The following is a 26,305-nucleotide window of genomic DNA, read 5'->3' on the forward strand; positions in this document are numbered from 1 at the left end:
ATGAAGAAATACGTATGTATTTATTTGTTTTCGGAAAATCCAATTAAGGGGGGGGGGGGTGAAAGAACTGAAAAATTAGTTGAACTCTTTGTATGACGGTACATATATCTCAAAAACCTTAAGATGTTGCAGACGTGAAAATTCGTATTTGGAATCTCCTTTGAAAGAAAGAAACGTATTCTTTTGTGTTCAGAAAATCTGCTTATGGGATGGGGGTGAAAGAATTGAAAAATTAGTTTAATTATGTGTATGAGGATACTTACATCTAAAAAATTAAACATGTTACAAACGTGAAAATTGGAATTTGGAATCTCCTTTAAGAATAAAGAAACAAGCAATTTGGGGTGAAACTCAACTTGAGGAGGGGGGGGGGGGGGTTGAAAATGGAGTTGAATTATTTTTATGAGGATACATGTATCTCAAAAACTGAAGGTTACAGACATGACAATTGCTATTTGGAATCTCCTTTAAAAATAAAGAAACATATTGTGTTTTTTGTTTTTGGAAAATAGACTTAGGTGAGGGGTGAAAATAAGTATAGAAGGAGTTGAATTCTGTTTATGAGGATACTTATATCTCAGAAACTGAAGATGTTGCAGGTGTGAAAGTTGATATTTTGAATCTCCTTTAGAAATAAAGAAACGCATACTTTTTTTTTTTTTTTTTTTTTTTTTTTTTTTTTTTTTTTTTTTTTTTTTTTACTGAGCTCGATAGCTGCAGTCACTTAAGTGCGGCCAGTATCCAGTATTCGGGAGATAATAGGTTTGAACCCCACTGTCGGCAGCCCTGAAGATGGTTTTCCGTGGTTTCCCATTTTCATACCAACCAAATGCAGGGGATGTACCTTAATTAAGACCATGGCCGCTTCCTTCCCATCAATCAATCAATCAATCAATCAATCAATCAGTCAATACTGATCTGCATTTAGGGCAGTCACCCAGGTGGCAGATTCCCTATCTGTTGTTTTACTAGCCTTTTCTTAAATGATTTCAAAGAAATTGGAAATATATTGAACATCTCCCTTGGAAAGCTATTCCAATCCCCAACTCCCCTTCCCATAAGTGAATATTTGCTCCAATTTGTCCTCTTGAATTCTAACTTTATTTTCCTATTGTGATCTTTCCTACTTTTAAAGACGCCACTTAAACTTATTCGTCTTCTAATGTCCTCCCACGCCATCTCTCTGCTGACAGCTCAAAACATACCACTTAGTCGAGCAGCTCGTCTTCTTTCTCCCCATTTTTTTTTTTTTGCTAGGAGCTTTACGTCGCACCGACACAGATAGGTCTTATGGCGACGATGGGATAGGAAAAACCTAGGAGTTGGAAGGAAGCGGCCGTGGCCTTAATTAAGGTACAGCCCCAGCATTTGCCTGGTGTGAAAATGGGAAACCACGGAAAACCATCTTCAGGGCTGCCGATAGTGGGATTCGAACCTACTATCTCCCGGATGCAAGCTCACAGCCGCGCGCCTCTACGCGCACGGCCAACTCGCCCGGTCTCCCCATTCTTCCCAGCCCAAACTTTGTAACATTTTTGCAACGCTACTCTTTTGTCGGAAATCACCCAGAACAAATCGAGCTGCTTTTCTTTGGATTTTTTCCAGTTCTTGAATCAACTAATCCTGGTGAGGGTCCCATACACTGGAACCGTACTCTCATTGGGGTCTTACCAGAGACTTATGTGCCCTCTCCTTTACATCCATACTACAACCCCTAAATACCCTCATAACCATGTGCAGAGATCTGTACCCGTTCTTTACAATCCCATTTATGTGATTATCCCAATGAAGGTCTTTTCTTATATTAACACCTAGGTACTTACAATGATACCCCAAAGAAACTTTCACCCCATCAACGCAGTAATTAAAACTGAGAGGACTTCTCCTATTTGTGAAACACACAACTTGACTTTTAACCCAGTTCATCAACGTACCATTGCCTGCTGTCCATCTCACAACATTATCGAGGTCACATTGCAGTTGCTCACAGTCTTGTAACTTATTTATTACTCTATACAGAATATATAGAATAAAGAGCCTTACCTCTGATTCCACTTCTTTACTCATATCATTTATATATATAAGAAAACATAAAGGTCCAATAATACTGCCTTGAGGAATTCCCCTTTTAATTTTTACAGGGTCGGATAAAGCTTCGACTACTGTAATTCTCTGAGATCTATTTTCTAGAAATATAGCAACCCATTCAGTCACTCTTTTGTCTAGTCCATTTGCACTCATTTTTGCCAGTAGTCTCCCATGATCCACCCTATCAAATGCTATAGACAGGTCAATCGTGATACAGTCAATTCGATCTCCTGAATCAAAATATCTGCTATATCTTGCTGGAATCCTACAAGTTGAGCTTCAATGGAATAACCTTTCCTAAAACCGAACTGCCTTCTATCGAACCAGTTATTAATTTTGCAAACATGTCTAATGTAATCGGAAAGAACGCCTTCCCAAAGCTTACATGCAATGCATGTCAAACTTACTGGCCTGTAATTTTCTGCTTTATGTCTATCACCCTTTCCTCCATTCACTTGGTATAGCTCCTTCAACCAAACAATAATCAAATAAGTACTTCAGATATGGTACTATATCCCAACCCATTGTCTTTAGTATATCCCCAGAAATCTGATCAATTCCAGCCGCTTTTCTAGTTTTCAACTTTTGTATCTTATTGTAAATGTCATTGTTAATAGTTCTTTAACATTAGTCTCCTCTATCTGGACATTATCCTTGTAACCAACAATCTTTACATACTGCTGACTTAATACTTCTGCCTTTTGAAGATCCTGACATACACACTCCCCTTGTTCATTAATTATTCCTGGAATGTCCTTGTTAGAACCTGTTTCTGCACCCTTCCATTTTTCACTAAAATTTGTATGACTGCCAATTATGCTTGCCATCATGTTTTCCTTAGCTGCCTTCTTTGCTATATTCAATTTCCTAGTAAGTTCCTTCAATTTCTCCTTACTTCTACTGCCATTTCTGACTATTTCTTTTAATCTGCACCTCCTTCTTAGTCTCTTTATTTCTCTGTTATAATAAGGTGAGTCTTTACCATTCCTTACCACCTTTAAAGGTACAAACCTGTTTTCACATTCTTCAACAATTGCTTTAAACCCATCCCAGAGTCTGTTTACATTTTTATTTACCCCTTTCCACCGATCATAGTTTCTTTTTTTTTTCAAACTGCCTCATGCCTGCTTTATCAGCCATGTGGTACTGCGTAATAGTCCTACTTTTAATACTTTCCTTTCTATCACATTTATTTTTAACTACCACAAAAACAGCTTCATGATCACGAATACCATCTATTACTTTGGTTTCTCTATAGAGCTCATCTGGTTTTGCCAGTACCACATCCGGGACATTTTTTCCATCTAGTTGGTTCCATCACTTTCTAAATCATCTGTCCTTCACATATTAACTTATTTGCCGTTTGTTGGTCATGCTTCCTGTCATTCACATTTCCTTCCCAATTGACATCTGGTAAATTCAGATCTCCTGCTACAATCACATTCCTTTCCATGTTGTTTCCCACATAGCTGATTATCTTATCAAATAATTCTGAATCTGTGTTAGCCCTACCCTTTCTCAGTCTGTACACTCCAATGATATAAGTTGCCTATAATCTTTAGAAATGAGCCTTACCCCTAGAATTTCACGTTTGTCATCTTTAACTTTTTCATTGCTTACAAATACTTTCACCAGAATGAATACTTCCCCTCCCACCATTCCTACCCTATCTCTGCGATACACACTCCAGTTCTGTGAGAAAATTTCTGCATCCATTATATCATTTCTCAGCCATGATTCATCTCCTATTACAATATCTGGTAAATATCTCTATATATATAAAAGAACATAATATCCTGACTGACTGATTCATCATCACCGGGCGAGTTGGCCGTGCGCGTAGAGGCGCGCGGCTGTGAGCTTGCATCCGGGAGATAGTAGGTTCGAATCCCACTATCGGCAGCCCTGAAGATGGTTTTCCGTGGTTTCCCATTTTCACACCAGGCAAATGCTGGGGCTGTACCTTAATTAAGGCCACGGCCGCTTCCTTCCAACTCCTAGGCCTTTCCTATCCCATCGTCGCCATAAGACCTATCTGTGTCGGTGCGACGTAAAGCCCCTAGCAAAAAAAAAAAAAAAGATTCATCATCGCCGAGCCAAAACTACTGGACATAAAGAAATGAAATTTTGAGGATACCGTCATATTACAATGTAGGTCAGGGCCCCCCAGACGCCCAAAATCTCACGCGTGCAAATCGAGGCGCAAGAGCTCCGTGCACTGTGCATCGGCTCCGCTCGGACCAACGCTTCGTCTCTGGGCTACTCGGCTAAGCTCAGATCAACTCGGCTCGAATTTGGAGCACTACGGAGCAAGTGAGGAAGAGAGAGATAGGGAGAGTAAGCAAGACAGGCGTGGGGAAAGAGAGAGACAGCGCTGTTGCTCCAAATCGAGGAGTGGGGGTCTGCACTCTGGTCAACCATGCAAAGTCGTCTTTTGCACCGTGCACAGTGCATGCACCAGGCGCGTGCAGTCTGAGAGGCCCTGTTGTAGGTGCTCGCTGAGGGAGGATTTTTGGATATTCCGTCGCTAAGGGGGGCGAAAATGGGGGTGAATTTTTAAAATGAGAGTATCTATATCTCAAAACTTTTAACGTTTACAGATGTAAAAATGGGTATATTTAGAATCTCCTTTAAAAATAAGGAAACATTTTTTGTTTTCAAAAAATCCCAATAGGAGGGGTGAAAAACCGGTTGAAAGCCAATGAGGATACTTATATCTCGGAAACTGAAGATATTACAGTCCTGAAAATTGTATTTTGGGATCTCCTTTAAAGATAAAGAAACACGTACTTTTTGTTTTTGGAAAATCCAATTAATAGGATGGTGAAAAGGGGGTGAATTTTTAAATTGAGTGTATCTATATCTCAAAACTTTAAGAGTTTACAGATGTAAAAATTAGTATTTAGAATCTCCCTTAAAAATAAAGAAATGCTTATTTTTTGTTTTTGGAAAATCTCAATAGGAGGGGGAGAAAAAGGGGTTGAAAGCCTTTAATGAATATACTTATATCTCAGAAACTGAAGATATTACAGACCTGAAAATTGCTATTTGGGATCTCCTTTAAAAAGAAAGAAACAGGTAATTTTTTGGGGGGGAAATCCAAATAATGGCAGGTGAAAAGGGGGTTGAATTTTTAAAATGAGTGTATCTATAACTCAAATTTTAAAATTTACAGATGTAAAAATTTGTATTTAGAATCTCCTTTAAAAATAAAGAAACACGCACTTTTTCTTTTCGGAAAATCCCAATAGGAAAGGTCAAAAACGGGTGAAAAGTGGGTTGAATGCCTTTAATGAGGATACTTATATCTCAGAAAATGAAGATATTACAGACCTGAAAATTTGTATTTGGGATCTCCTTTAAAAACAAAGTAACACGTATTTTTTGTTTTTGGAAAATCTAATTAATGGGGGCTGAAAAGGGGGGGGGTTTAAAATGAGTGTATCTATTACTCCAAACTTTTAAAAGTTTACAGATGTAAAAATGGGTATTTAGAATCTCTTTTAAAAATAAAGAAACACGTATTTTTTGTTTTCGGAAAATTCCAATAGGAGGGGTGAAAAGGGGTTGAATGCCTTTAATGAGGATACTTATATATCAGAAACTGAAGATATTACAGACCTGAAAATTGGTATTTAGGATCTCATTTTAAAAATAAAGAAACACGTATTTTTTTGTTTTTGGAATATCCAATTAATAGGGGGTGAAGTGGGGGTGGATTTTTTAAAATGAGTGTATCTATAACTCCAAACTTTTAAAGTTTAGAAATGTAACAATTTGTATTTGGAATCTCCTTTAAAAATAAAGAAACATATCTTTTTGTTTTCGGAAAATCCCAATAGGAAGAGTGAAAAGGGGGTTGAATGCCTTTAATGTGGATACTTATATCACAAATGAGTGCATCTATATCTCAAAACTTTAAAAGTTTACAGATTTAAAAATTGGTATTTAGAATATCCTTTAAATATAAACACGTATTTTTTTGTTTTTGGAAAGTCTAATTAACGGGAGGGTGAAAAGAGGTGTGAATTTTTTTAAATGAGTGTATCTCTATCTCAAAACTTTAATAAAATTTTACGGATTTAAAGATGGTATCTAGAATCTCCTTTAAAAATAAAGAAACACGCATTTTTTGTTCTCGGAAAATCCCAATACCAAGGGTGTAAAAGGGTGAAAAGGGGGGGGTTGAATGCCTTTAATGAGCTTACTTATATCTCAGAAAATGAAGATATGACAGACCTGAAAATTGGTATTTGGGATCACCTTTAAAAATAAAGAAACGTGTATCTTTTTTGTTTTTGGAAAATCCAATTAATGGAGTTTAAACAGGAGTGACAAATTGGGTTGAGTTTTTAGAAAGACGATATCTACAGTATATCTCAGAAATGTAAAATGTTACAGACGCAAAATTTGGTGCAGTGGAACTTTGGATTGCGAGCATAATTTGTTCCGGCAACATGCTCGTAATTCAAATTGCTCATATATCAAAGCAAATTTTCCCTTAAGAAACTATTGAAACTCGGATGATTCGTCCACAACACAAGCCCACAAAAACATTTATTCGCATAACATTTCTAAAACAAAATATAACGTAAAACAATTAAACTGCACTTTACCTTACAATAGAATCATTATTGGTGTGAAGGAATCTCAGTTGAAGTGAGAGATTCCATTGACTTTTCCTCATCCTCGGACGAGATCTCCATAACCTCCTCCTGTTGTAGACGTAGACTTGTTATAAAATCTCGCGATATCAGCCTCTCACATACCTCGTTCGTGTTTTTTGATCATTTCCTTTCTTAAATTCCATTGTAATCATCTCCTTCATCCGACCGAATTCCTTTTTAGCCTTCTTTTCGTTCACAGGGCCCCTCGTTGCGGAACAGTTATATCACTAATGACAGAAACAAAACATGTACACTCGTACGGTGTTAAATATGCGAGCGAGGCACGCCAACTGAAGTCCAACGCGGGAAATGATTACACTCACTTTCCCAGGAAAGAGAGTGGCAGGGGGAGCTGAAAACAAAGGCACAGGGTAGGTGGAAACGTATGTACACGTGACGCTCGTATTGCGAAACCTCACTCGCTTATCAAGTTACAATTTATTTAAAATGTTTGCTCGTCTTGCAAAACACTCGTAGACAAGTTACTCGCAATCCGAGCTTCCACTGTATTTGGAATCTCCTTTAAAAATATATAAATACGTAATTTTTTGTTTTCCGAAATCCACTTAAAAGGGGGAAGTGGGGTTAAAAAATTAGTTGAATTATTTGTATGAAGATACTATTATCTCAAAAAAGAAAGATTTTTGCAGACGTGAAAATTGGTGTTTGGAATCTGCTTTAAAAGTAAAGAAACATGTATTCCTTTGATTTCGTAAAATCCAATGAAGGGGGGTGGAGGTGAAAGAATCGAAAAATTAATTAAATTAATTGTATGAGGATACTTACATCTAATAAAAACTAAAGTTGTTACAGACGTGAAATTTGGTATTTGGATCTTCTTTAAAAACAAAGAAAAACGCGTTTTTGTGGGGAAATCATCTTTGTGGGCGAGGGTGCAAATGAGTTGAATTCCTTTTATGAGGACACATATCTCAAAAACTGAAGATGTTAGAGTCGTGATAATTGGTATTTAGAAGATCCGTTACTATTAAAGAAACAAGTATTTTTTGTCGGAAAATTCACTTAAGGCGGGGGAGGGGGGGGGGGAGTGTGTAAGGAACTTAAAAAGTTAATTGTTTTTATGGGGATACTTATATCTCAGAACTGAAGGTAACAGACATGAACATTGGTATTTGGAATCTCCTTTAAACATAAAGGAACAAGCATTCTTTTTTTTTTGGTGGTGGGGGGTGAGTAAAGCAACTTAACGGGCTTGGGGTGAAAAAGGAGTTGAGTCCAATTGATTTTACTGTTCATAATGTACTTATTCTGATCATAAAATGATCATTTTTTATCTTTCCTGGGTTTGTTTTCAAGAGCCATCTTTTCCTTTGACGAACATAAAGTTAGATTACAGTAGATTCTCCTGGCATATAAATAAAAATTTAAACACATTTAAAATAAACGATAGGAATTATATTGACCGTGCAATTGTCACCTCTATAATAAGGTCAATAATGCACGGAAGTTTATCATTCGTATTGCGAGAAATCCCGCGCACTTGCCTACGCAATGACAATGGCAGCAGATGTAATTTACCGCCAAGTAGCGGTCTTGCATCTTGTGCATCTTGCTGTGGGGTCCAGAACATCTATAATAACAATAATAATATTAATAACCTAAATTCAACTAATATCACCCACGCTAATAATAAAAATAATGTTCTGGACTGTCTTAAATGTGCGGACCATGCTGGAAACAGGTCCTGACCGGGTAATGACTACGATTAAAGTCCGGCCGCGGGTTCAGTACTGCCAAGGCACCCAAGAAGACACCACGCCGGATCTCCTCAAGGATTTGATCCATATTAAAAATGCTTATAGGAAAAGATGGCAAATATTTAGGGACTAAACTGACCGGATGATGGAATGCCTGGACCTAGCCCGGGAAGTACGAAATCGATTGCTGGAAAGAAAGATTGAAAAATGGGGGGAACTTCGCCGTAATCTCTCAGGAAACGAGTCAGAGCGTGAATTTTGGCGGATTCTCTCGGAAAGCGAGTCAGATCGCGAATTTCAGTGGATTATATATAAAACGTTAAGCATTCAATTATAGATTTCATTATAATACCGTAGCGAAGCATGGGTATCTTGCTAGTATATCTATAAATTACTTAATTCTATTCCTTTCTTTACAATACTTCTACAGTTCAACACTAACATTTTTATGTCATCCCTACTTGATTTCCAGTTCCCTGTTCTCTTATCACCGCTCCCTAGGCCACCCTGTTTCCCTGAATGTACCTCCCTATTACCCTTCCAAACAAATTTCCTAACTTATTGTATGCTGCCATTTCTTGATGGATACAGTACTTTTGTATCCATCTCTTGGCACAGGCCAGAGTAAATTGTAGCTTCCACTGAAGTCCCAGTCTCATTCATGGCTGTGACAATATGGAAGCTGCTGGGGTATGGGTGGTGCTGAGTAATGACATTCAAAGCACGACTAGTGCATCTGAATGTTATGAAAGGTGTTGCTCATAGGGTCAGTCGTGCTGCAATAGCACTTTCTGACCAAGTTAGGAAAGCAATGGCAAACTACCTCACTCCTCGTCTTGCCTAGTACGCCTTATTTTGGTGCTGCCATTGGTTTTTGTGGTTTCCATATAACCGCATAACCTTTAGTGGTGCTATTTGAGGATCCGACCAGCCTCTGGGCTGATGACCTAACATACTTACCACTGCGGTTTAAGTGAAGGCCATCTGAGCGCAGGTCCCTATCTCCTACCCACCCATTAGGATCTAGAAATTTCACTCCCAGTCTCTCACATACCCACTCCATAGTCTCATTTAAATCCCCAATCACCCTCCAGCCAGTATCCCTCCTACGCAGTATTCCACTGATAACAATCTCTGCTTCCTTAAACTTCATCCGTGCTGCATTTACCAGATCCCACACATCCCCAACTATGTTGGTACTTATACCAGCTAGCTTTACGTTGTTGGTACCAACGTGTACACTACCACCTTCTCCTTCCCCTCCTCCTTCTCTTCTGCTTTCTTCAAAATCTGCCTCAACCTAATTCCTGGATAACACTCTACCCTGGTTCCCTTTCCTTCACACACTTTCCTCACATGTCTAATAATGGAATCCCCCATGACCAGAGCCTCAACCCTACCCACCTCAACTGATCCCTTCCCTTCCTGGTCAGCCCTATCTTTACTGACAGCTGCAGAAGCTACTTTCTCCTCCTTTTTATCCCTCCCATAACCCTGTTCCACCTGACTTTTCCTATTCTCTACTCTACATTTCCCTTTCCTACCATTTCCCTTCCTCCTATTTCCACACTTCTCAACAACAGTTCCTTGTTCCTCATCTTCGCTCTGTTCTACCTGCAATGACTTGTACTGATTCTCACAGACACCTGCTTGTAAGTGATCCTAGGTGATGCTAGGTACCAACTGATGAGCTCATCTTAGCACACGGGGGTAAAATGCTGGCAACCAGGAATGAGTTAGCTGGAAAATTTATAATGTCCAATAACGGACCATTTATATTGGTATTATAAATTTACTCATTTGGGACATATTATTTCAGGTTCAGGTTCCCTATGGGAATCAACATCTATATCATCTGATGGCCAATAGGCATCAATTTTTGGTAATGAGACAAAGTCTCTCATAGTGCATTGGCACTGCCGGTGGCTCCAAGTAGCCTACGCAGTGGCCTCCACGGTATGCAGCAACCATGCCTCTTGGTGGGTGTGCTAGGTACCAACTGATGAGCCCATCTTAGCACACAGGGGTGAAACGCTGGCAACCAGGAATGAGTTAGCTGGAAAATTTATGATGTCCAATAACGGACCATTTATATTGGCAAGACAGATCATATAACACACAAATAATAAATGATACGACTACGGTTTATACCAAATAAAATCCGTATTGACAACCTGTCATACATAACTACGTAGATAATAATAATAATAATAATAATAATAATAATAATAATAATAATAGACTTAAAAAACTTCATAGCCACATCTCACAAGTCATAATAATAACACCTACTTATCGAACTCGATATTTTCACTATTTACCCGTGGGTTTAGAGAATTGTTTCCAAGTTATACTAGTCCATTACACACTTGCATCAGGCATAAGCCCAAAAGCCCATATCTTGCCTCCAAGTACGTGCCATGAAAGCATCAATGTTAACATTTCTATCCTAGTTTTCTGAAATCTGATTTTAGTACAATACTGATTTTTAAATTTGTAAATGTTTCAAATTTTATCCAAGCAAACTTTTTAATAATGACTAAGTTACCATCTGATTTATCTTTCAATTAATATTTTGTAACTTTTTAATGTTTTTTGTAGGTTATGAGCGTTGGTGTAAAAGAACGTGATATAGCCTTGGTGTCAGAAGTCTATTGTTACATGGCTCGCATGGTGAAGACCTGGTATTATTTCCTTGGTGTTATTTGTCTGGTGTCTGTTCTTGACAGGTAATGTATTTATCTCTGTTATAAATTATTGGTTATTAGTCGATAGCACGCTCCTCTGAAGATAATCCAAAAATATTTTATTTGATGCCTTTATCTGCACTTGTCAAATGCTTAAGCGTGTTCAAAGGATGGATTGTTTTAACATCTTCAGAGTTAAGAGGAGTAAACAAGAACGACAGGTCATTCTAGCCCAAGTAAACATTGCCTGTTGCACGATACCTTGACATATCTAGAGGGAAAGAATCAAGTAACCAACTTCTGGATGGTGGAACTTAAGCTCTGATAAGTATTTGAATATGCAGGGGCCATGACCTCAGTGTTTAGGCCCCATGAAACAAGATCATCATCATCATCATCATCATTAAATTTCCCATGCCCATATGTTCAGTTTATGTTCTTCTAGGCCTTCTAGTTGAAGAGTTCCTGGGTATTGCACTCTCTTTGCTACTTGTCATATCACCATTGTCAGCTGAAAGGCATAACAGTCTATAATGATATTGTATGTATGTATGTATGTATGTATGTATGTATGTATGTATGTATGTATGTATGTATGTATGTATGTATGTATGTATGTATGTATGTATGTATGTATGTATGTATGTATGTATGTATGTATGTATGTATGTATGTATGTATGTATGTATGTATGTATGTATGTATGTATGTATGTAGGTGTTTGATCATTTTTTTGGCTGGTTGGGTAAGTTACTTAATACTACAGAATTAAAGAAGATAATATATTCATTAATACCCTAAAAATAAGAAATTTACATGAGTAATAATGCTACTTGACGGTATATATGAGTCTCTATGTGACATTATTCTAAATCGCTTCAATACCTAACCGAATATGCATTTATAACGTCTCAGTTCTATCTTGCGAGGACCTCACTCAACAATGAACTCTTAGATGTTCGTAATTTAAGCTCTTAGGAAAACCTTCGCTTTTACCTAACAAAATATCATTAATTGATATCTGGTATCATGACAGTTATTTCATGTACATCATCTACTGGATGAGCCACATCTTAATAAGTATACTGGGCTGATGATCATCCAACATTAACCTTCAAAGACTCGCATCTGTCATTTATATGCAAATTACATTTCAATAAAACATACCTCATATCTATTTATGGTAACATAATCAAAAACATACCTTAAAATCCATCATACTATGCATTAATATCCATTTAGAAGATTTATGCACTTCCTTGCCTATCAACATCACAACTTTCATCATCATGGTTCTTAAATAACTTTCTATCTTTTGTATCGAAGACATCCCACCATGTAAAACGTATAACCTCATATCTTACTTCATACTCGATAAGAAAAGCATACAAGTAACCCATTACCTTCCTCAAGACACATTCTAAAGATTTGTGTTCTGTTTCCTATTACTATATAATCCAGAAATATCTCCCAAATGAATTATCACAACATTTTGGACTCTAAAATGAGTAACAGAACAGTATATTATAAGTTATGTATTCTCTTCATTTGACGACATCTACACAACTAATTATATCCTTCTTAAAACCTATATATAACATTCTTGTACTTCACTTTTCCTGTTCTCAGCACCACTTAGATATTTACTCATTTTGTGTTTTCATCATCATCATCATCATCATCTGCAGTTTCCAGCTGTTGACCGGGTCTGTTTGGAACATAAGCCGTTCCATTCTCCTCTTGTCTTCCCACCATTTCTCCCTAGTCACTCTTGCCCAGTCCTCACCTCTTCTCTGTACACACTCTTCCACTCCTTTTATCCACCTGTCTCTTGGTCTTCCTCTTAGTCGTTTAACTGTTATCTCCATTTCGTACATCCTCCTCGGTATCCTTTCCTCTGTCATTCTCTTCATGTGTCCATACCATCTAAGTCTAGATGCCCCTATCCTATTCTGTAGTGGATCTTCTTATACTATATCTCGAACCTTCTCATTTCTCATCTTATCCAATCTTGTCACTCCTATCCTGCTTCTCAGAAATTTCATTTCAGTTGCCTGTATTCTGTTCACGGCTCTCTGCCTCATTACCCAAGTCTCAGCTGCATACATCAGAATAGGTATATAGTACATCCTGTATATCACCCTTTTGCTTCTCTGAGGGACATCCTTGCTTCAAACCAGGCTTCTGACACTTTTCAGGAATGCTCCTGCTTGTCTTTTACTCTCAATTATTTCCTTTCTTCTATGATACTTCCCAATCAGGAATTGAACTTCCCAAGTACTTGAAACTGTCTACCTTCCTAAACTGTTCCCCTCCAAGCAATATCCCTCTCATAGGTCTCTCCTTCTTTCTAGTTGTGATCACTATCTTGCTCTTTTGGGCATTAAATTTCATTCCATATTGTTCCACCTCATCTACCCAAGCATCTAACTATTCCTGGATATCCTCTTCCTTTTCTCCCCAGACTAACAGGTCATCTGCAAACATCATCACTTTCATTTTTCCTTCTCCAATTTTTCTTGCCACTTTTGTCATCATCTCGTCCATTGTTACTACGAAGACCAAAGATGACAGAGCACTTCCTTGTTTTAATCCACCTTTCTGCCCAAACCAGCCTGTTCTCTCTCTTCCTATTTTCACACAACTGACATTTCAATTGTACATCTCCTTCACTCTTTCTACGGTCTGTTCTTCGACACCTTTTCTCTGTAAGGCTTCCCATACCTTGTTTCTACACACACGGTCATAAGCTTTCTCAAAAGTCCATGAAGGCCATCACAAGATCCTTACCCCATTCGTAATGACGCTCTTGTAGCTGTCGTACTGTGAATATAAGGACTACTGTAGACCTTCCTGATTTGAAGCCATACTGCTCTTCTCTTAACTTTTCTTCCACCCTCTTTCTGATTCTATTCTCCAGAATATTCTTAAACACCTTTGCACAGTGGCATATCAATGTGACTCCCCTATAGTTCTTAAACTCTTTTCTATTCCCTTTCTTGAAAATGGGTATGATTACCCGCTTCTTCCAATCTTCAGGGCTCTTCCTTTCCTTCCATACTACTTTCAACACACGATAAAGCCATTGTTTCCCTACCTCTCCTGCTACCTTCACCATCTCTCAATACTCACTTCATCTAACCCTGGGGCTTTCCCTCCTTTCATCTTGTCCAGTGCTAGCTCCACTTCTGCCCATGTTAAGTCATTTTCTTTTTCCATATTTCTTCCTCCATGCTTGTACTTTCCTTCTCAGTGCATCCTTCTGGGCTTAGTAAATCTTCCAAATACTCCCTCCACTTTCCTTTGAGTTTCTCCATTTCCTGCACTTCATTTCCATTTTTGTCTATCATTATAACATCTTCCCTCATGCCTTTCCTCTTACTCTTGACCATTCCATACAGTACTTTTTTATTTCCTTTGCTATCCTCTTCCATCATGTTTGTCCACTTCTCCATCCATTTTTTCTTCTCCTCTGTTACAACCTTTTAAGCTTCTTCCTTTTTGTTCTTATAATCTTGTCTTGTCTCCGTTGTCCTCTGTTGAAACCACACTCTGAAAGCTTAATTCTTCTCCCTAACTGCCACTTTGACTCTGTCGTTCCACCAGGAGGTCTCCTTGCATCTTTTCCTGGCACTAGTTCTCCCAAACACTTCCTCTGCAGTTTTTACTAATGTCCTCTTGAACCTTTCCCATTCTTCCTCTCCTATTTTTGTATCATCTGTTGGTAAGTTCAATCTTATTTTTTCCTGATATTCTTCCATGGTTTCCTTTTCCTTCAGTTACCCTATTTTGATATGTCTTTCCTGCTCTCTGTTTTCTTTCTCTCCGTCATTGTTCTCGCTTTCATTACCAATAGTCTGTGGTCACTATCTAGGGCCTCTGATAGTATTACCTTTACATTCCTCTTCATTTCCCAGTCGTAGATCATGTTATCTACAATGGATTTCCTAGACCAGTCACTGCTATACCATGTTATCTTATGGTTCTCTCTTTTTGAACCACGAGTTCCTGACCATCATCCCATTTCTTTTGCACAAATCCAGTAGTCTTTCTCCTTCCTTATTCCTATTTCCCCATCCTTCTGCTCCAAGCACATTCTCATAACCCTTCCTTCCCATGCCTACATGGGCATTCCATTACCACGTTATGTTGTTCATTAAATTGTCTCTCCAGTTCTTCCTCAAAGTCATCTTTCTCTTGTTGTGTGCATCCTGCTTGTGGAGCATACACTTGTACAACCCAAGGTTTTTCCTTTGACTGTTATTTTGACTTTTATCAACCAGTCACTTATCCCTTTTACTTCCTCTTTCAATCCATTTCTTACTGCCACTCCTACTCCATTTCGCTTTCCTTCATCATTTCCTATCCAGTACATCCGAAAACCATTCCACAGCTCTCTCTTACCCTCACCCCTCCACTTAGTTTCTGCCAGCCCTAATACATCCAGTTTTCTTCTTTCCATCATGCCTACGACCTCTTCTACTTTTCCGGTCAATGTTTGTATATTCATTGTGCCAATTCGTAAGGCTGTTCCTCGCCAGGGTCGTCATCTGTTATATGTGTCCGGCTTATCATTCCTTGTTTCCTTGAAAGAGAGTTAATATCCATCACCAGCTTGCTAGGCCTGTTGTGATGTCACCAGAGCCCCGTTAGCCGTCATCTTTTTCACGATTCCTGTAGGGCCTTCACAACTACCGTAGCGGTCTCAGGGCAGCCACAGTCTCCACTGTACTTCACCCCCAGGCTATTCCCTACTTGATGACGTTGCCCATCTCTCACGACGTTGACACCAAAATCCCCAATATCATATAATATTTTGGAAATATTTACTTAAAATATTCTTGAAATATTGAAAAATAGTTTCTAGTAATTATATAACATATTAAATGTCCAGGTAAGAAAATATTTCTTGCTATTAGGGATATCTCAGCATCAACTGCTAAACACAAATGAAGGTTAAGCGCATATACAATTAAATTATTAACATAATTAACAAAATTGCATTTTAGAAGATACCATTTTTGAACACGTAACAAATCTGCTAATAGCATGTCAACCTTATTCACAGAATTTAATTTTTACCGGCAAAGAAACGATACGATTATAGTACGTAAACAAAAATGTACACAAATACTAAGAACAGTCCAGTTTGCCGATCCCAATAAAATAACAATATCATCGGTAAATCTCAGGGTTTTGATTTCCTCTCCTTGGATTATGATTTCCATTCCAAATTCTTCCTTGATTTCCTTTACTGCCTGTTCTATATAAACATTGAAAAGGAGGGGAGACAAACTGCAGCCTTGCCTCATCCCTTTCTGGATTGCTGCTGCTTTTCTATAGCCCTCGATTCTTATTACTGCAGACTGATTTGTATATAGATTGTAGATAATTCTTGTTTCTCGGTACCTGATCCCAATCACCTTCAGAATCTCAAATAGCTTGGTCCAATCAACATTATTAGGTGCCTCTTCTAGATCTATGAACGCCATGTGTGTGGGCTTGCCCTTCTTAATTCGATCCTCTAAGATCAGTCGTAAAGTCAGGATTGCTTCACGTGTTCCTACATTTCTTCTGAAGCCAAACTGATCTTCTCCCAACTCAGTTTCAACTTGTCTTTTGATTCTTCTGTAAATAATACATGTTAGAATCTTGCAGGCATAAGATACTAAACTAATGGTGCGGTAGTTTTCACACTTGTCAGCACTGGCTTTCTTGGGAATAGGTATAACAACATTCTGCCGAAAGTGGGATGGCACTTCTCCTGTCTCATACATCTTGCACACTAAATGGAATAACCTCGCCATGCTGGTTCCTCCTAAAGCAGTCAGTAATTCAGAGGGAATGCCATCAATTCCAAGTGCTTTGCTCCTATGTAGGTCTCTCAAAGCTCTGTCGAATTCTGGCCTCAAAATTGGGTCACCCATTTCATCAGCATCAACAGCCTCTTCTTGTTCCAGAACCATATCATTTATGTCCTTACCTTGATACAACTGTTGGATATGTTCCTGCCATCCTTCTGCCTTGTCTTCCTTCCCTAGAAGTGTTTTTCCATCTGAGCCCTTAATATTCATACAAATAGTTTTCCTTTCTCCAAAGGTTTGTTTGATTTTCCTGTATGCAACATCTACCTTTCTCAGGACAATACAACTTTAATCATCCTTGCACTTCTCCTTCAGCCATTCTTCCTTACCTGCCCTGCACTTCCTATCCACTTAATTCTTTAATCGTCTGTATTCTTTAACGTATCCACAAAGATGCACATGAGATGCTGTCAGTTGGTACAATTATTTTATTCACATCTATTTACAAGTTAAACGCACACATAACCTTAATCACTGCTGTCACAAACAAAACACTCGTATCACAAAGCCACCATTTTGACAAATGAATACCGCTGCATGCGGAGATTGCAACCTTAACACACAGTTGAAACAGATGACTGCTTAAAAGCAGGTCACAACACGTGGTCACAAGTACAACCTTGCTACACCATAACTCTACTAAACAACAACTCGTCGTAACCAATAACTCTCTAACCAATAACTCGTCAACCAATAATTCTCTGACCAATAACTCTCGGTCGCTGTCAAGATCGTCTCCTTATGTATGTGCCTGGCCAGGCTTCCAGAAAGATATATTACCAAAAAAATATCTTCTTGAAAATTCGAGAGTGCCTAATACATAGATTGTAATGTATAGAATATTCTCAATCATTCTAGTTCCTATTGCCATTCTGGAAGTTACAGTGTGTTTCACAATTATGTATTACAAATTATATATACAGGTAAGAATGAACTATATACAGGTTCTTACATTGAACTGATATAAATGTCTATATACAGTGTATGTTTCATGACATAACCTCACAAACAACATGATCATATGATGTAATAATAATAATAATAATACTAATACTAAATGGATGTAAACACTTCATAATTATACATTACAAGTAAAAATAATAACCATAACCGTAAAATAATAATTCTTATTATGATTTAAAATAATAATAATAATTCAAGCTTGATACTTGCATTATTTACCCATGGGTGAGAGAATATTGTTTTCAAGTTATATCTGTTTATCGCACTTGCGTCATCTTTTCTGCCCTCTTCATTTTTTGCATTCTTTTATTTTTGTCCTTCATCAATCAGGTCTAGTTTCTCTTGAGTTCTCCATTGATTCTTAGTTGATCTTTCCTTTCTTCCTAACATCTTTTCAGCAGCCCTACCGACCTTATTCTTCATGACTGTCCATTCTTCTTCTACTGTGTTTCCTTCAGTCTTTCCATTTAGTCCTTGTGCAACATCTTCCATCATACAATCCCTCACACTCTTTTCTTTTTTTCAACTTGTCTAGATTCCACCTCACTGGATTCCTTCCCTTCTTCAATTTCTTCATCTTCGAATGGCATTTCATGACCAACAAGTTGTGATCATAGTCCACATCTGTTCCTGGGAAAGTTTTGCAATCCAACACCTGATTTCTGAAGCTCTGCCTAATCATAATGAAGTCTATTTGATACATTCCAGTGTCTCCAGGTCTCGTCCATGTGTACAGCCATCGTTTGTGATGTTTGAACCAAGTATTAGCAAGGACTAAATTGTGATTGGTGCAGAATTCAACCAGCTGACTTCCTCTTTCGTTCCTTTGTCCCAGTCCGAATTCACCTACTGCATTACCTTCTCTTCCTTGGCCTACCACTGCATTCCAGTCTCCTATCACAATTACAGTGAAACTCTGTTAAAAAGTTTTTCAAGGGACTGCAAAAAATAGAAAACGTCTTAAGCAGGAAACTTCTTAAAAGGGGTAATGCCCAAAAACTTATTCTGTACTTTGAAATACATGTGAAACACACAGCCAACAGATTTCCTTGTTTGTGAACAATACCAAAATAGGCCGATATATAAGAGCTGCTAACAGAAAGCCACAATATAAAAATTCGATTATCATGACAATATTTTTAGAGATAAAGTAAAATAATTGAACAGACCATATTATAAACATATTTGATAAGAGAAGGGAACATATTATATAAAAACGTTGCAAGGTTTGCTTATTTTAGCAAGCAGAACCATTTCCTTCCACGCTTCCCTTTCCTCCGCACTTACACTCTCTGCTTCGCCACAAATTGTTTTGTAAACGATGCCGGCTCGATTTTTAAAGCGGTCCAGCCACCCGTTCGACGCGGTAAAAGGTACCCTTAATTTGCATGCGGCTTTCTCCTGCACAGTAGTCCCACTGAAAGGTATGTTTAAACTTCGCTGCTGTTCAAACCATATTAGCAGAGCTTGTTCTATTTCATCGTACTTTTCAGATTTAACTTCCTTACAATTTGCTCAAGTATTCCCTGCAGAAGCAGAGATCTCTTCTTTCTTCGCTATAATACCGTTTGAAGTATACGGCGGCACCCCCAGCTCCTTTGCCAAAGCAACATTGGAAATGGTAGATGACTTCACTTTCCTTATAATCTCCACTTTGTCTTTTCTATCTCAAGGGGCTCTAAAATCTGAACTGTTTAACCGGGAAATATATTTACAACAGAACACTTTAAACGGGAAAAATATAGATATATCTTAATGCAACTGATCAAGGGACCAAGAATATCACACTTCTTAGGCGGGAAAACTTCTTATACGGGAACTTCTCAACCGAGTTTCACTGTAGATTCTCACCACCTTTTACATGCTGTATTAAATCTTCTCTCTTCATGTATTCTTTCGATTTCCTTGTCATCAGCTGAACTAGTAAGCCTATGGACCTGCACTATTGTAGTGGGCATTGGTTTGTTATCTCTTGACAACAATAATCCTTTCACTATGTTTACCCGCTGCCCTATTTTCTTATTCATTATTCAAACAACTCCTGCATTTCCCGTGTTTGATTTTGTGTTGATAATTCTGTAGTTGCCTGACCAAAAGTCTGCTCTTCCTGCCAACGTACTTCACCTATACCAACTGCATCTAACTTTTGTCTATCCATCTCCCTTTTCACATTCTCTAACCTACCACAACGATTTGAACTTCTAACATTCCACACTCCGACTCGCAAAATGAAAGAATTATTGTCGTCAAGATAGACACCAAACCAATGCCCACCACAATAGTGCAGGTCTATATGCCTACTAGTTCAGCGGATGATGAGGAAATCAAAAGAATATATGAAGAGATACAAGATTTAATACAATATGTAAAAGGTGACGAGAATCTAATTGTGATGGGAGACTGGAATGCAGTGGTAGGCCAAGGAAGAGAAGGTAATACAGTAGGAGAATTTGGATTGGGACAAAGGAACGAAAGAGGAAGTCGGCTGGTTGAATTCTGCACTGATCATAATTTAGTCCTTGCCAATACTTGGTTCAAACACCACAAACGACAGCTGTATACGTGGACGTGACCTGGAGACACTGGAAGGTATCAAATAGACTTCATTATGATTAGGCAGAGATTCAGAAACCAGGTATTGGACTACAAAACTTTCCCAGGAGCAGACGTGGACTCTGACCACAACTTGTTGGTCTGAAATGCCATCTGAAGTTGAAGAAATTGAAGAAAGGAAAGAATGCAAAAAGATGGGATCTAGACAAGTTGAAAGATAAGAGTGTGAGAGATTGTTTCAAGGAACACGTTGCACAAGGGCTGAATGAAAAGGGTGAAGGAAACACAATAGAGGAAGAGTGGATAGTCATGAAAAATGAACTCAGTAGGGCTGCTGAAGAGATGTTGGGAAGGAAGAAAAGATCAGCTAAGAATCAGTGGATAACTCAGGAGATAGTAGACCTGATTGATGAACGACGAAAATACAAGAATGCTAGAAATGAAGAGGGCAGAAAAGAATACAGGCGATTAGAGAATCAAATGGATAGAAAGTGCAAGGTAGCCAAGGAAGAATGGCTGAAGGAGAAATGCAAGGATGTCGAAGGTTGTATGGTCCTGGGAAAGGTAGATGCTGCATACAGGAAAATCAAGGAAACCTTTGCAGAAAGGAAATCTAGGTGTATGAATATTAAGAGCTCAGATGGAAAGCCACTTCTAGGGAAAGAAGAAAAAGCAGACTGCAGAAGATCTCGTCAAGCTGCTGAACGGTATGGACGAAGTCTTGGGTAAGGAGTACAAGATGAAAATAAATAAGTCCAAAACAAAAGTAATGGATTGCAGTCGAATGAAGGCAGGTGATGCAGGAAATATTGGATTAGGAAATGAAGTCTTAAAGGAAGTAGACGAATATTGTTACTTGGGTAGTAAAATAACTAACGATCGCAGAAGTAAGGAGGACATAAAATGCAGACTAGCACAAGCAAGGAAGAGCTTTCTTAAGAAAAGAAATGTGCTCACTTCAAACATTGATATAGGAATTAGAAAGATGTTCTTGAAGACTTACATGTGGAGCATGGCATTGTATGGAAGTGAAACATGGACGATAACTAGCTCAGAAAGAAAGAGAATAGAAGCTTTTGAAATGTGGTGTTACAGAAGAATGCTGAAGGTGAGATGGATAGATCGAATCACGAATGAAGAGATACTGAATCTAATTGGTGAGAGGAGATCGATTTGGCTAAATTTGACAAGAAGAAGAGATAGAATGATAGGACACATCTTAAGACACCCAGGACTGGTGCAGTTGGTTTTTGAAGGAAGTATTGGTGGTAAGAACGGTAGGGGTAGACCAAGGTATGAATATGACAAGCAGATTAGAGCAGATGTAGGATGCAGTAGTTACGTAGAAATGAAAAGGTTAGCACAGGATAGGATGGCATGGAGAGCTGCATCAAACCAGTCTATGGACTGATGACTCAAACAACAACAACAACCACCTATCCTCCGCCATGTGTCTCACATGACCCCACCACCAAAGCTGGTTTATGCGTACAGCTTCATCCATCGAGTTCATTCCTAACTTAGCATTTTTCTCCTCATTCCGAGGACCCTCCTGCCTTTGTTCCCACCTGTTGGAACCAGCAATAATTCTCGCTACTTTCATGTCTGTTACTTCTAACTTATGAATAAGAAATACTGAGTCCACCCAGCTTTTGCTCCTTTAAAGCAAAGATGGCCTGAAAACGACTGATGTAGACATAGTTTCATCCTGGAATTGACTTCATTCTTACAGAGCACTGTTGATCGCAACTGCGAGCTCACTGCATTAGCTTTACTACACCTTGATTCAATCTCACTTAATATCTTACCATCCTGGGAGAACACACAACCTAAATACTTAAAATTATCTACCAGTTCCAGCTTTGTATCACCAATCTGACATTCAATTCAGTTGAATTTTTGCCTACTGACATCAGTTTATTCCAGTGTGGGAATCAACATCTATATCTATATCAATTTATTCTTTGAGAGGTTTATTTTCATACCATACTCATTGCACCTATTTTCAAGTTCCTAGAATGCAGGCTTTCAGCACAATCTGCCATTAAGACCAGTTCATCAGCATAGGCCAGACTGCTTACTACTTTTCCACTTAACTGAATCCCTCCCTGCCACTTTATACCTTTCAGCAGAATATCCATGTAAACTACGAACAGCAAATGTGAAAGATTACAGCCTTGTCTAACCCCTATAAGTACCCTGAATCAAGAACTCATTCTACCATCAATTCTTACTGCATCCCAATTGTCAACATAAATGCCTTTGATTGATTTTAATAATCTACCTTTAATTCCATAGTCCCCCAGAATGACGAACATTCTTTCCCGCGGTACCCTGAAATATGCTTTCTCTAGATCTACGGAACATAAACATAACTGTCTATTCCTCTCATAACATTTTTCAGTTACCTGGCGCATACTGAAAATCTGATCCTGACAGCCCCTGTGTGGTCTGAAACCACACTGCTTTTCATCCAACTTCCTCTCAACCACTGATCACACCCTCCCTTCCAAGATGCCAGTGAATAGTTTGTCCGGTATACTAATCAGTGAGATACCTCTATAATTGTTGCAATCCTTCGTATTCCTTTGCTTATAGATAGGTGGAATAACTGCTTTTGTCCAGTCTGAGGGTACCTTACCAACACTCCACCGGGCGAGTTGGCCGTGCGGTTAGGAGAGTGCAGCTGGAGCTCGCGTCCGGGAGGTAGTGGGTTCGAACCCCACTGTCGGCAGCCCTGAAGATGGTTTTCCATGTTTTCCCATTTTCACACCAGGCAGATGCTGGTGCTGTACCTTAATTAAGACCATGGCCGCTTCCTTCCCTTTCCTAGGCTTTTCCTGTCCCATCGTTGCCATAAGACCTATCTGTGTCAGTGCGACGTAAAGCAACTAGCAAAAAAAAAAAAAAAAAAAAAAAAAAAAAAAATCCAACCCTCCATGCTAATCTTACTACTCTATGAAGCCATTTCATCCCTGCCTTCCCACTATACTGTACTTCACCATTCCAGATCTGATTTCATCTATTTCTGCTGCTCTATGACAATGGAGTTTATTTACCATCCTTTCCACTTCCTCATGTGTAATTTCACCATGATCATGTACTTCCTCCCGATGAGCTTGGTTGTTCGCGACATCACCAGAAATATTTCCTTTCACATTGAGAAGATTTTCGAAATATTTCCTCCACCTGGCAAGTGATTCCCTGGGATCTGTTCTGAGTTCACCTGAATTACCCAAAACACTGTTCATTTCTTTTGTTCCTCCCTACCTTAGATTTTTCATTACTGTCCAGAAATGTTTCCCTGCTGCTTGACCTAGCCTTTCCAGGTTATTACCAAAATCTTCCCAAGACTTCTTTTTGGATTCAACAACTATTTGTTTCACTCTGTTTCTTTGATCCATGTGCAATTCCCTGTCTGCATCGGCTCTTGTTTGGAGCTATTTCTGATAAGCCTTCTTTTTACGTTTATAAGCTGCTCTCACTTCATCGTTCCATCAAGTTGTTCACTTTTTCCCATCGTTACCCACTAGTTCCTAGTCATTCCCTCACTTTTTCCCATCGTTACCCACTAGTTCCTAGTCATTCCCTTGCCGTTTCTACTACAGCATTCCTGTATGCCACCCATTCCCTTTCTATATCCTGAATCTGCTTACTGTCCACTGTTCCAAACTTCTTTCTAATCATATCCATGTACTTCTGTCCAGTTTCCTCATCCTGGAGATTTTCTGTCATTATTTGTTTGCAGATCGATTTCACTTCCTCTATCCTAGGCATAGAGATACTTAAATCATTTGAGATCAGATAGTGGTATGTATCATCGAGATAGTGGTGTGTATCATCGAAAAATCCCCGAAAAACCTGTACATTCCTAACAGACTTCCTTAATTCAAAGTCGCTTAAGATATAGTCTATTATGGATGGTACCCCTAGCCTCCCAAGTGTAGCGGTGAATAGCCTTATGCTTGAAGAATGTATTCGTAACTGCTAAACCCATACTAGCACGGAAGTCCAGCAAACGCTTCCCATTCTGATTAGCTTCCATATCTTCCCCACACTTACCAGTCACCCTTTCGTATTCTTCAGTTCTATTTCCAACTCTCGTAGTGATATCACCCGTTAGGACTATCCTATCCTTGCTGTTAACCCTGACTACGATGTCACTCAATGCTTCATAACACTTGTCAATTTCATCCTCATCTGCACCTTCACATGATGAATACACTGAGACTATTTTTGTCCTAATTCCTCCAACTGTCAATTCTACCCACAGCATTAGCTCATTTACGTGCCTAACAGAAACTATGTTGCGTGCAATAGTATTCCTGATAAACAGTCCTGCCCTATACTCTGCCCTTCCCTTTTTAACACCTGCCAAGTACACTTTATAATCTCCTATCTCTTCCTCATTATCTCCCCTTACCGGAATATTACTTACTCCTAGTACGTCCATATGCATCCATTTTGCTGACTCAACCAGTTCTTTCTTTCTTCCATAAGCCCCATTAATATTGATAGCTCCCCATCGAATTCCATTTCATTCGCCAAGTTGTTTCCAAGGAGTTCCTCGCCTGTCAAATGAGAGTAGGTAAGGGTTATTCTGCCCGAAGGCAGGTTCGAACCTCCGCAGAGATGTTCCTGAGCCGGAGTTTACGTGCGGTAGGGTGGTCAGTTCCTTTCCGCTCCTCCATTCCCTTACCCCCCACCAACAGCGCGCGGCAACCCATCCAACTCCTAACCATGCCCAATGTTGCTTAACTTCGGAGATCTCACGGGATCCGGTGTTTCAACACGGCTACGGCCGTTGGCAAATGAGAGTGGGGCTCCATTACTCCCATAGGTCCAAGGCTTGCTTAAAATGTTCTTAGCTTGGTAAGTTCATGAAGCAGGATGCTACGAGTTAGTCCAAGTGAGGATCTCTCTTCTGATAGGTTAGGGACCACCGGTGGATTGTATAGTCCTAGCCGCTTGAGCACAAGGAGGGCCATGACTCGGAATATGTCCGAGATGCCCACTCCCATTCCATTGCATCTGGTATCCCAACTCTCAGGACCAATTACTAGGCATTCAGCCGTTGACCATGGTTCACGAACTAGCACGTGACTATAGTAATCCTAAAATTTGAACAGTGGTGCTCAGCTGTCTTGCAAGTAATAAACTATTTTAAAAAATGATTCAACAGCTCCTGTGTCATTTTCGACCACAAACTTTTGTCAAAAATAAGAATCAACAACTTTTGTTCATGTTTTACGAAGATCGATCAATTATAAACGGGATTTTTGTTCCTAAATATCAACCGTAGTTAGGTGTGGGGAGAGGGTGCTGTTAGATATTTCCCGCCATTTCGTCAGTAACGCCCATGATGTTGGAGCAACAGGTGCACCCCTCCACTGCGCAACGCATAATTATAAAATTTCTTGCCCGTGAAGGAGTTATAGCAGCAGAAATTTGCCAGAGATTGACTGCACAGTTCGGCAATCGAACATTGTCAAGTATGATCGACGGGCGAGAGTATCAGAAATTGCTGAAAAAGTCTGAATCGTTTATGGGAGCTGTCAAGCAATCATCACAAATGACCTACAGTTCTGTAAAATGTGTTCCAGATGGGTCCATCGCCTTTTGACTGAAAATCTGAAGTTGAGACATTTGGAGGTCTGTCAGCATGCAGCAACCCATCCAACTCCTAACCATGCCCAATGTTGCTTAACTTCGGAGATCTGACAGGATCCGGTGTTTCAACACGGCTACGGCCGTTGGCAAATGAG

At 39.0% G+C, this 26,305-nt stretch overlaps 1 protein-coding gene across 3 annotated transcripts in view; it reads left to right on the top strand.

The window, feature by feature from the left end:
* LOC136862786 (uncharacterized) overlaps nucleotides 1-26,305 on the top strand; it is a 156,299-nt gene that overhangs the window by 104,025 nt on the left and 25,969 nt on the right. For all 3 annotated transcript variants that reach the window (XM_067139042.2, XM_067139043.2, XM_067139044.2), the window contains exon 3: nucleotides 11,075-11,202. In XM_067139042.2, coding sequence (XP_066995143.2) covers nucleotides 11,075-11,202 — 128 coding nt within the window. The remainder of the gene's footprint in view (nucleotides 1-11,074; nucleotides 11,203-26,305) is intronic.

This window comes from Anabrus simplex, chromosome 2 (genome assembly GCF_040414725.1).
Source record: "Anabrus simplex isolate iqAnaSimp1 chromosome 2, ASM4041472v1, whole genome shotgun sequence".
NCBI lineage: Eukaryota > Metazoa > Arthropoda > Insecta > Orthoptera > Tettigoniidae > Anabrus > Anabrus simplex.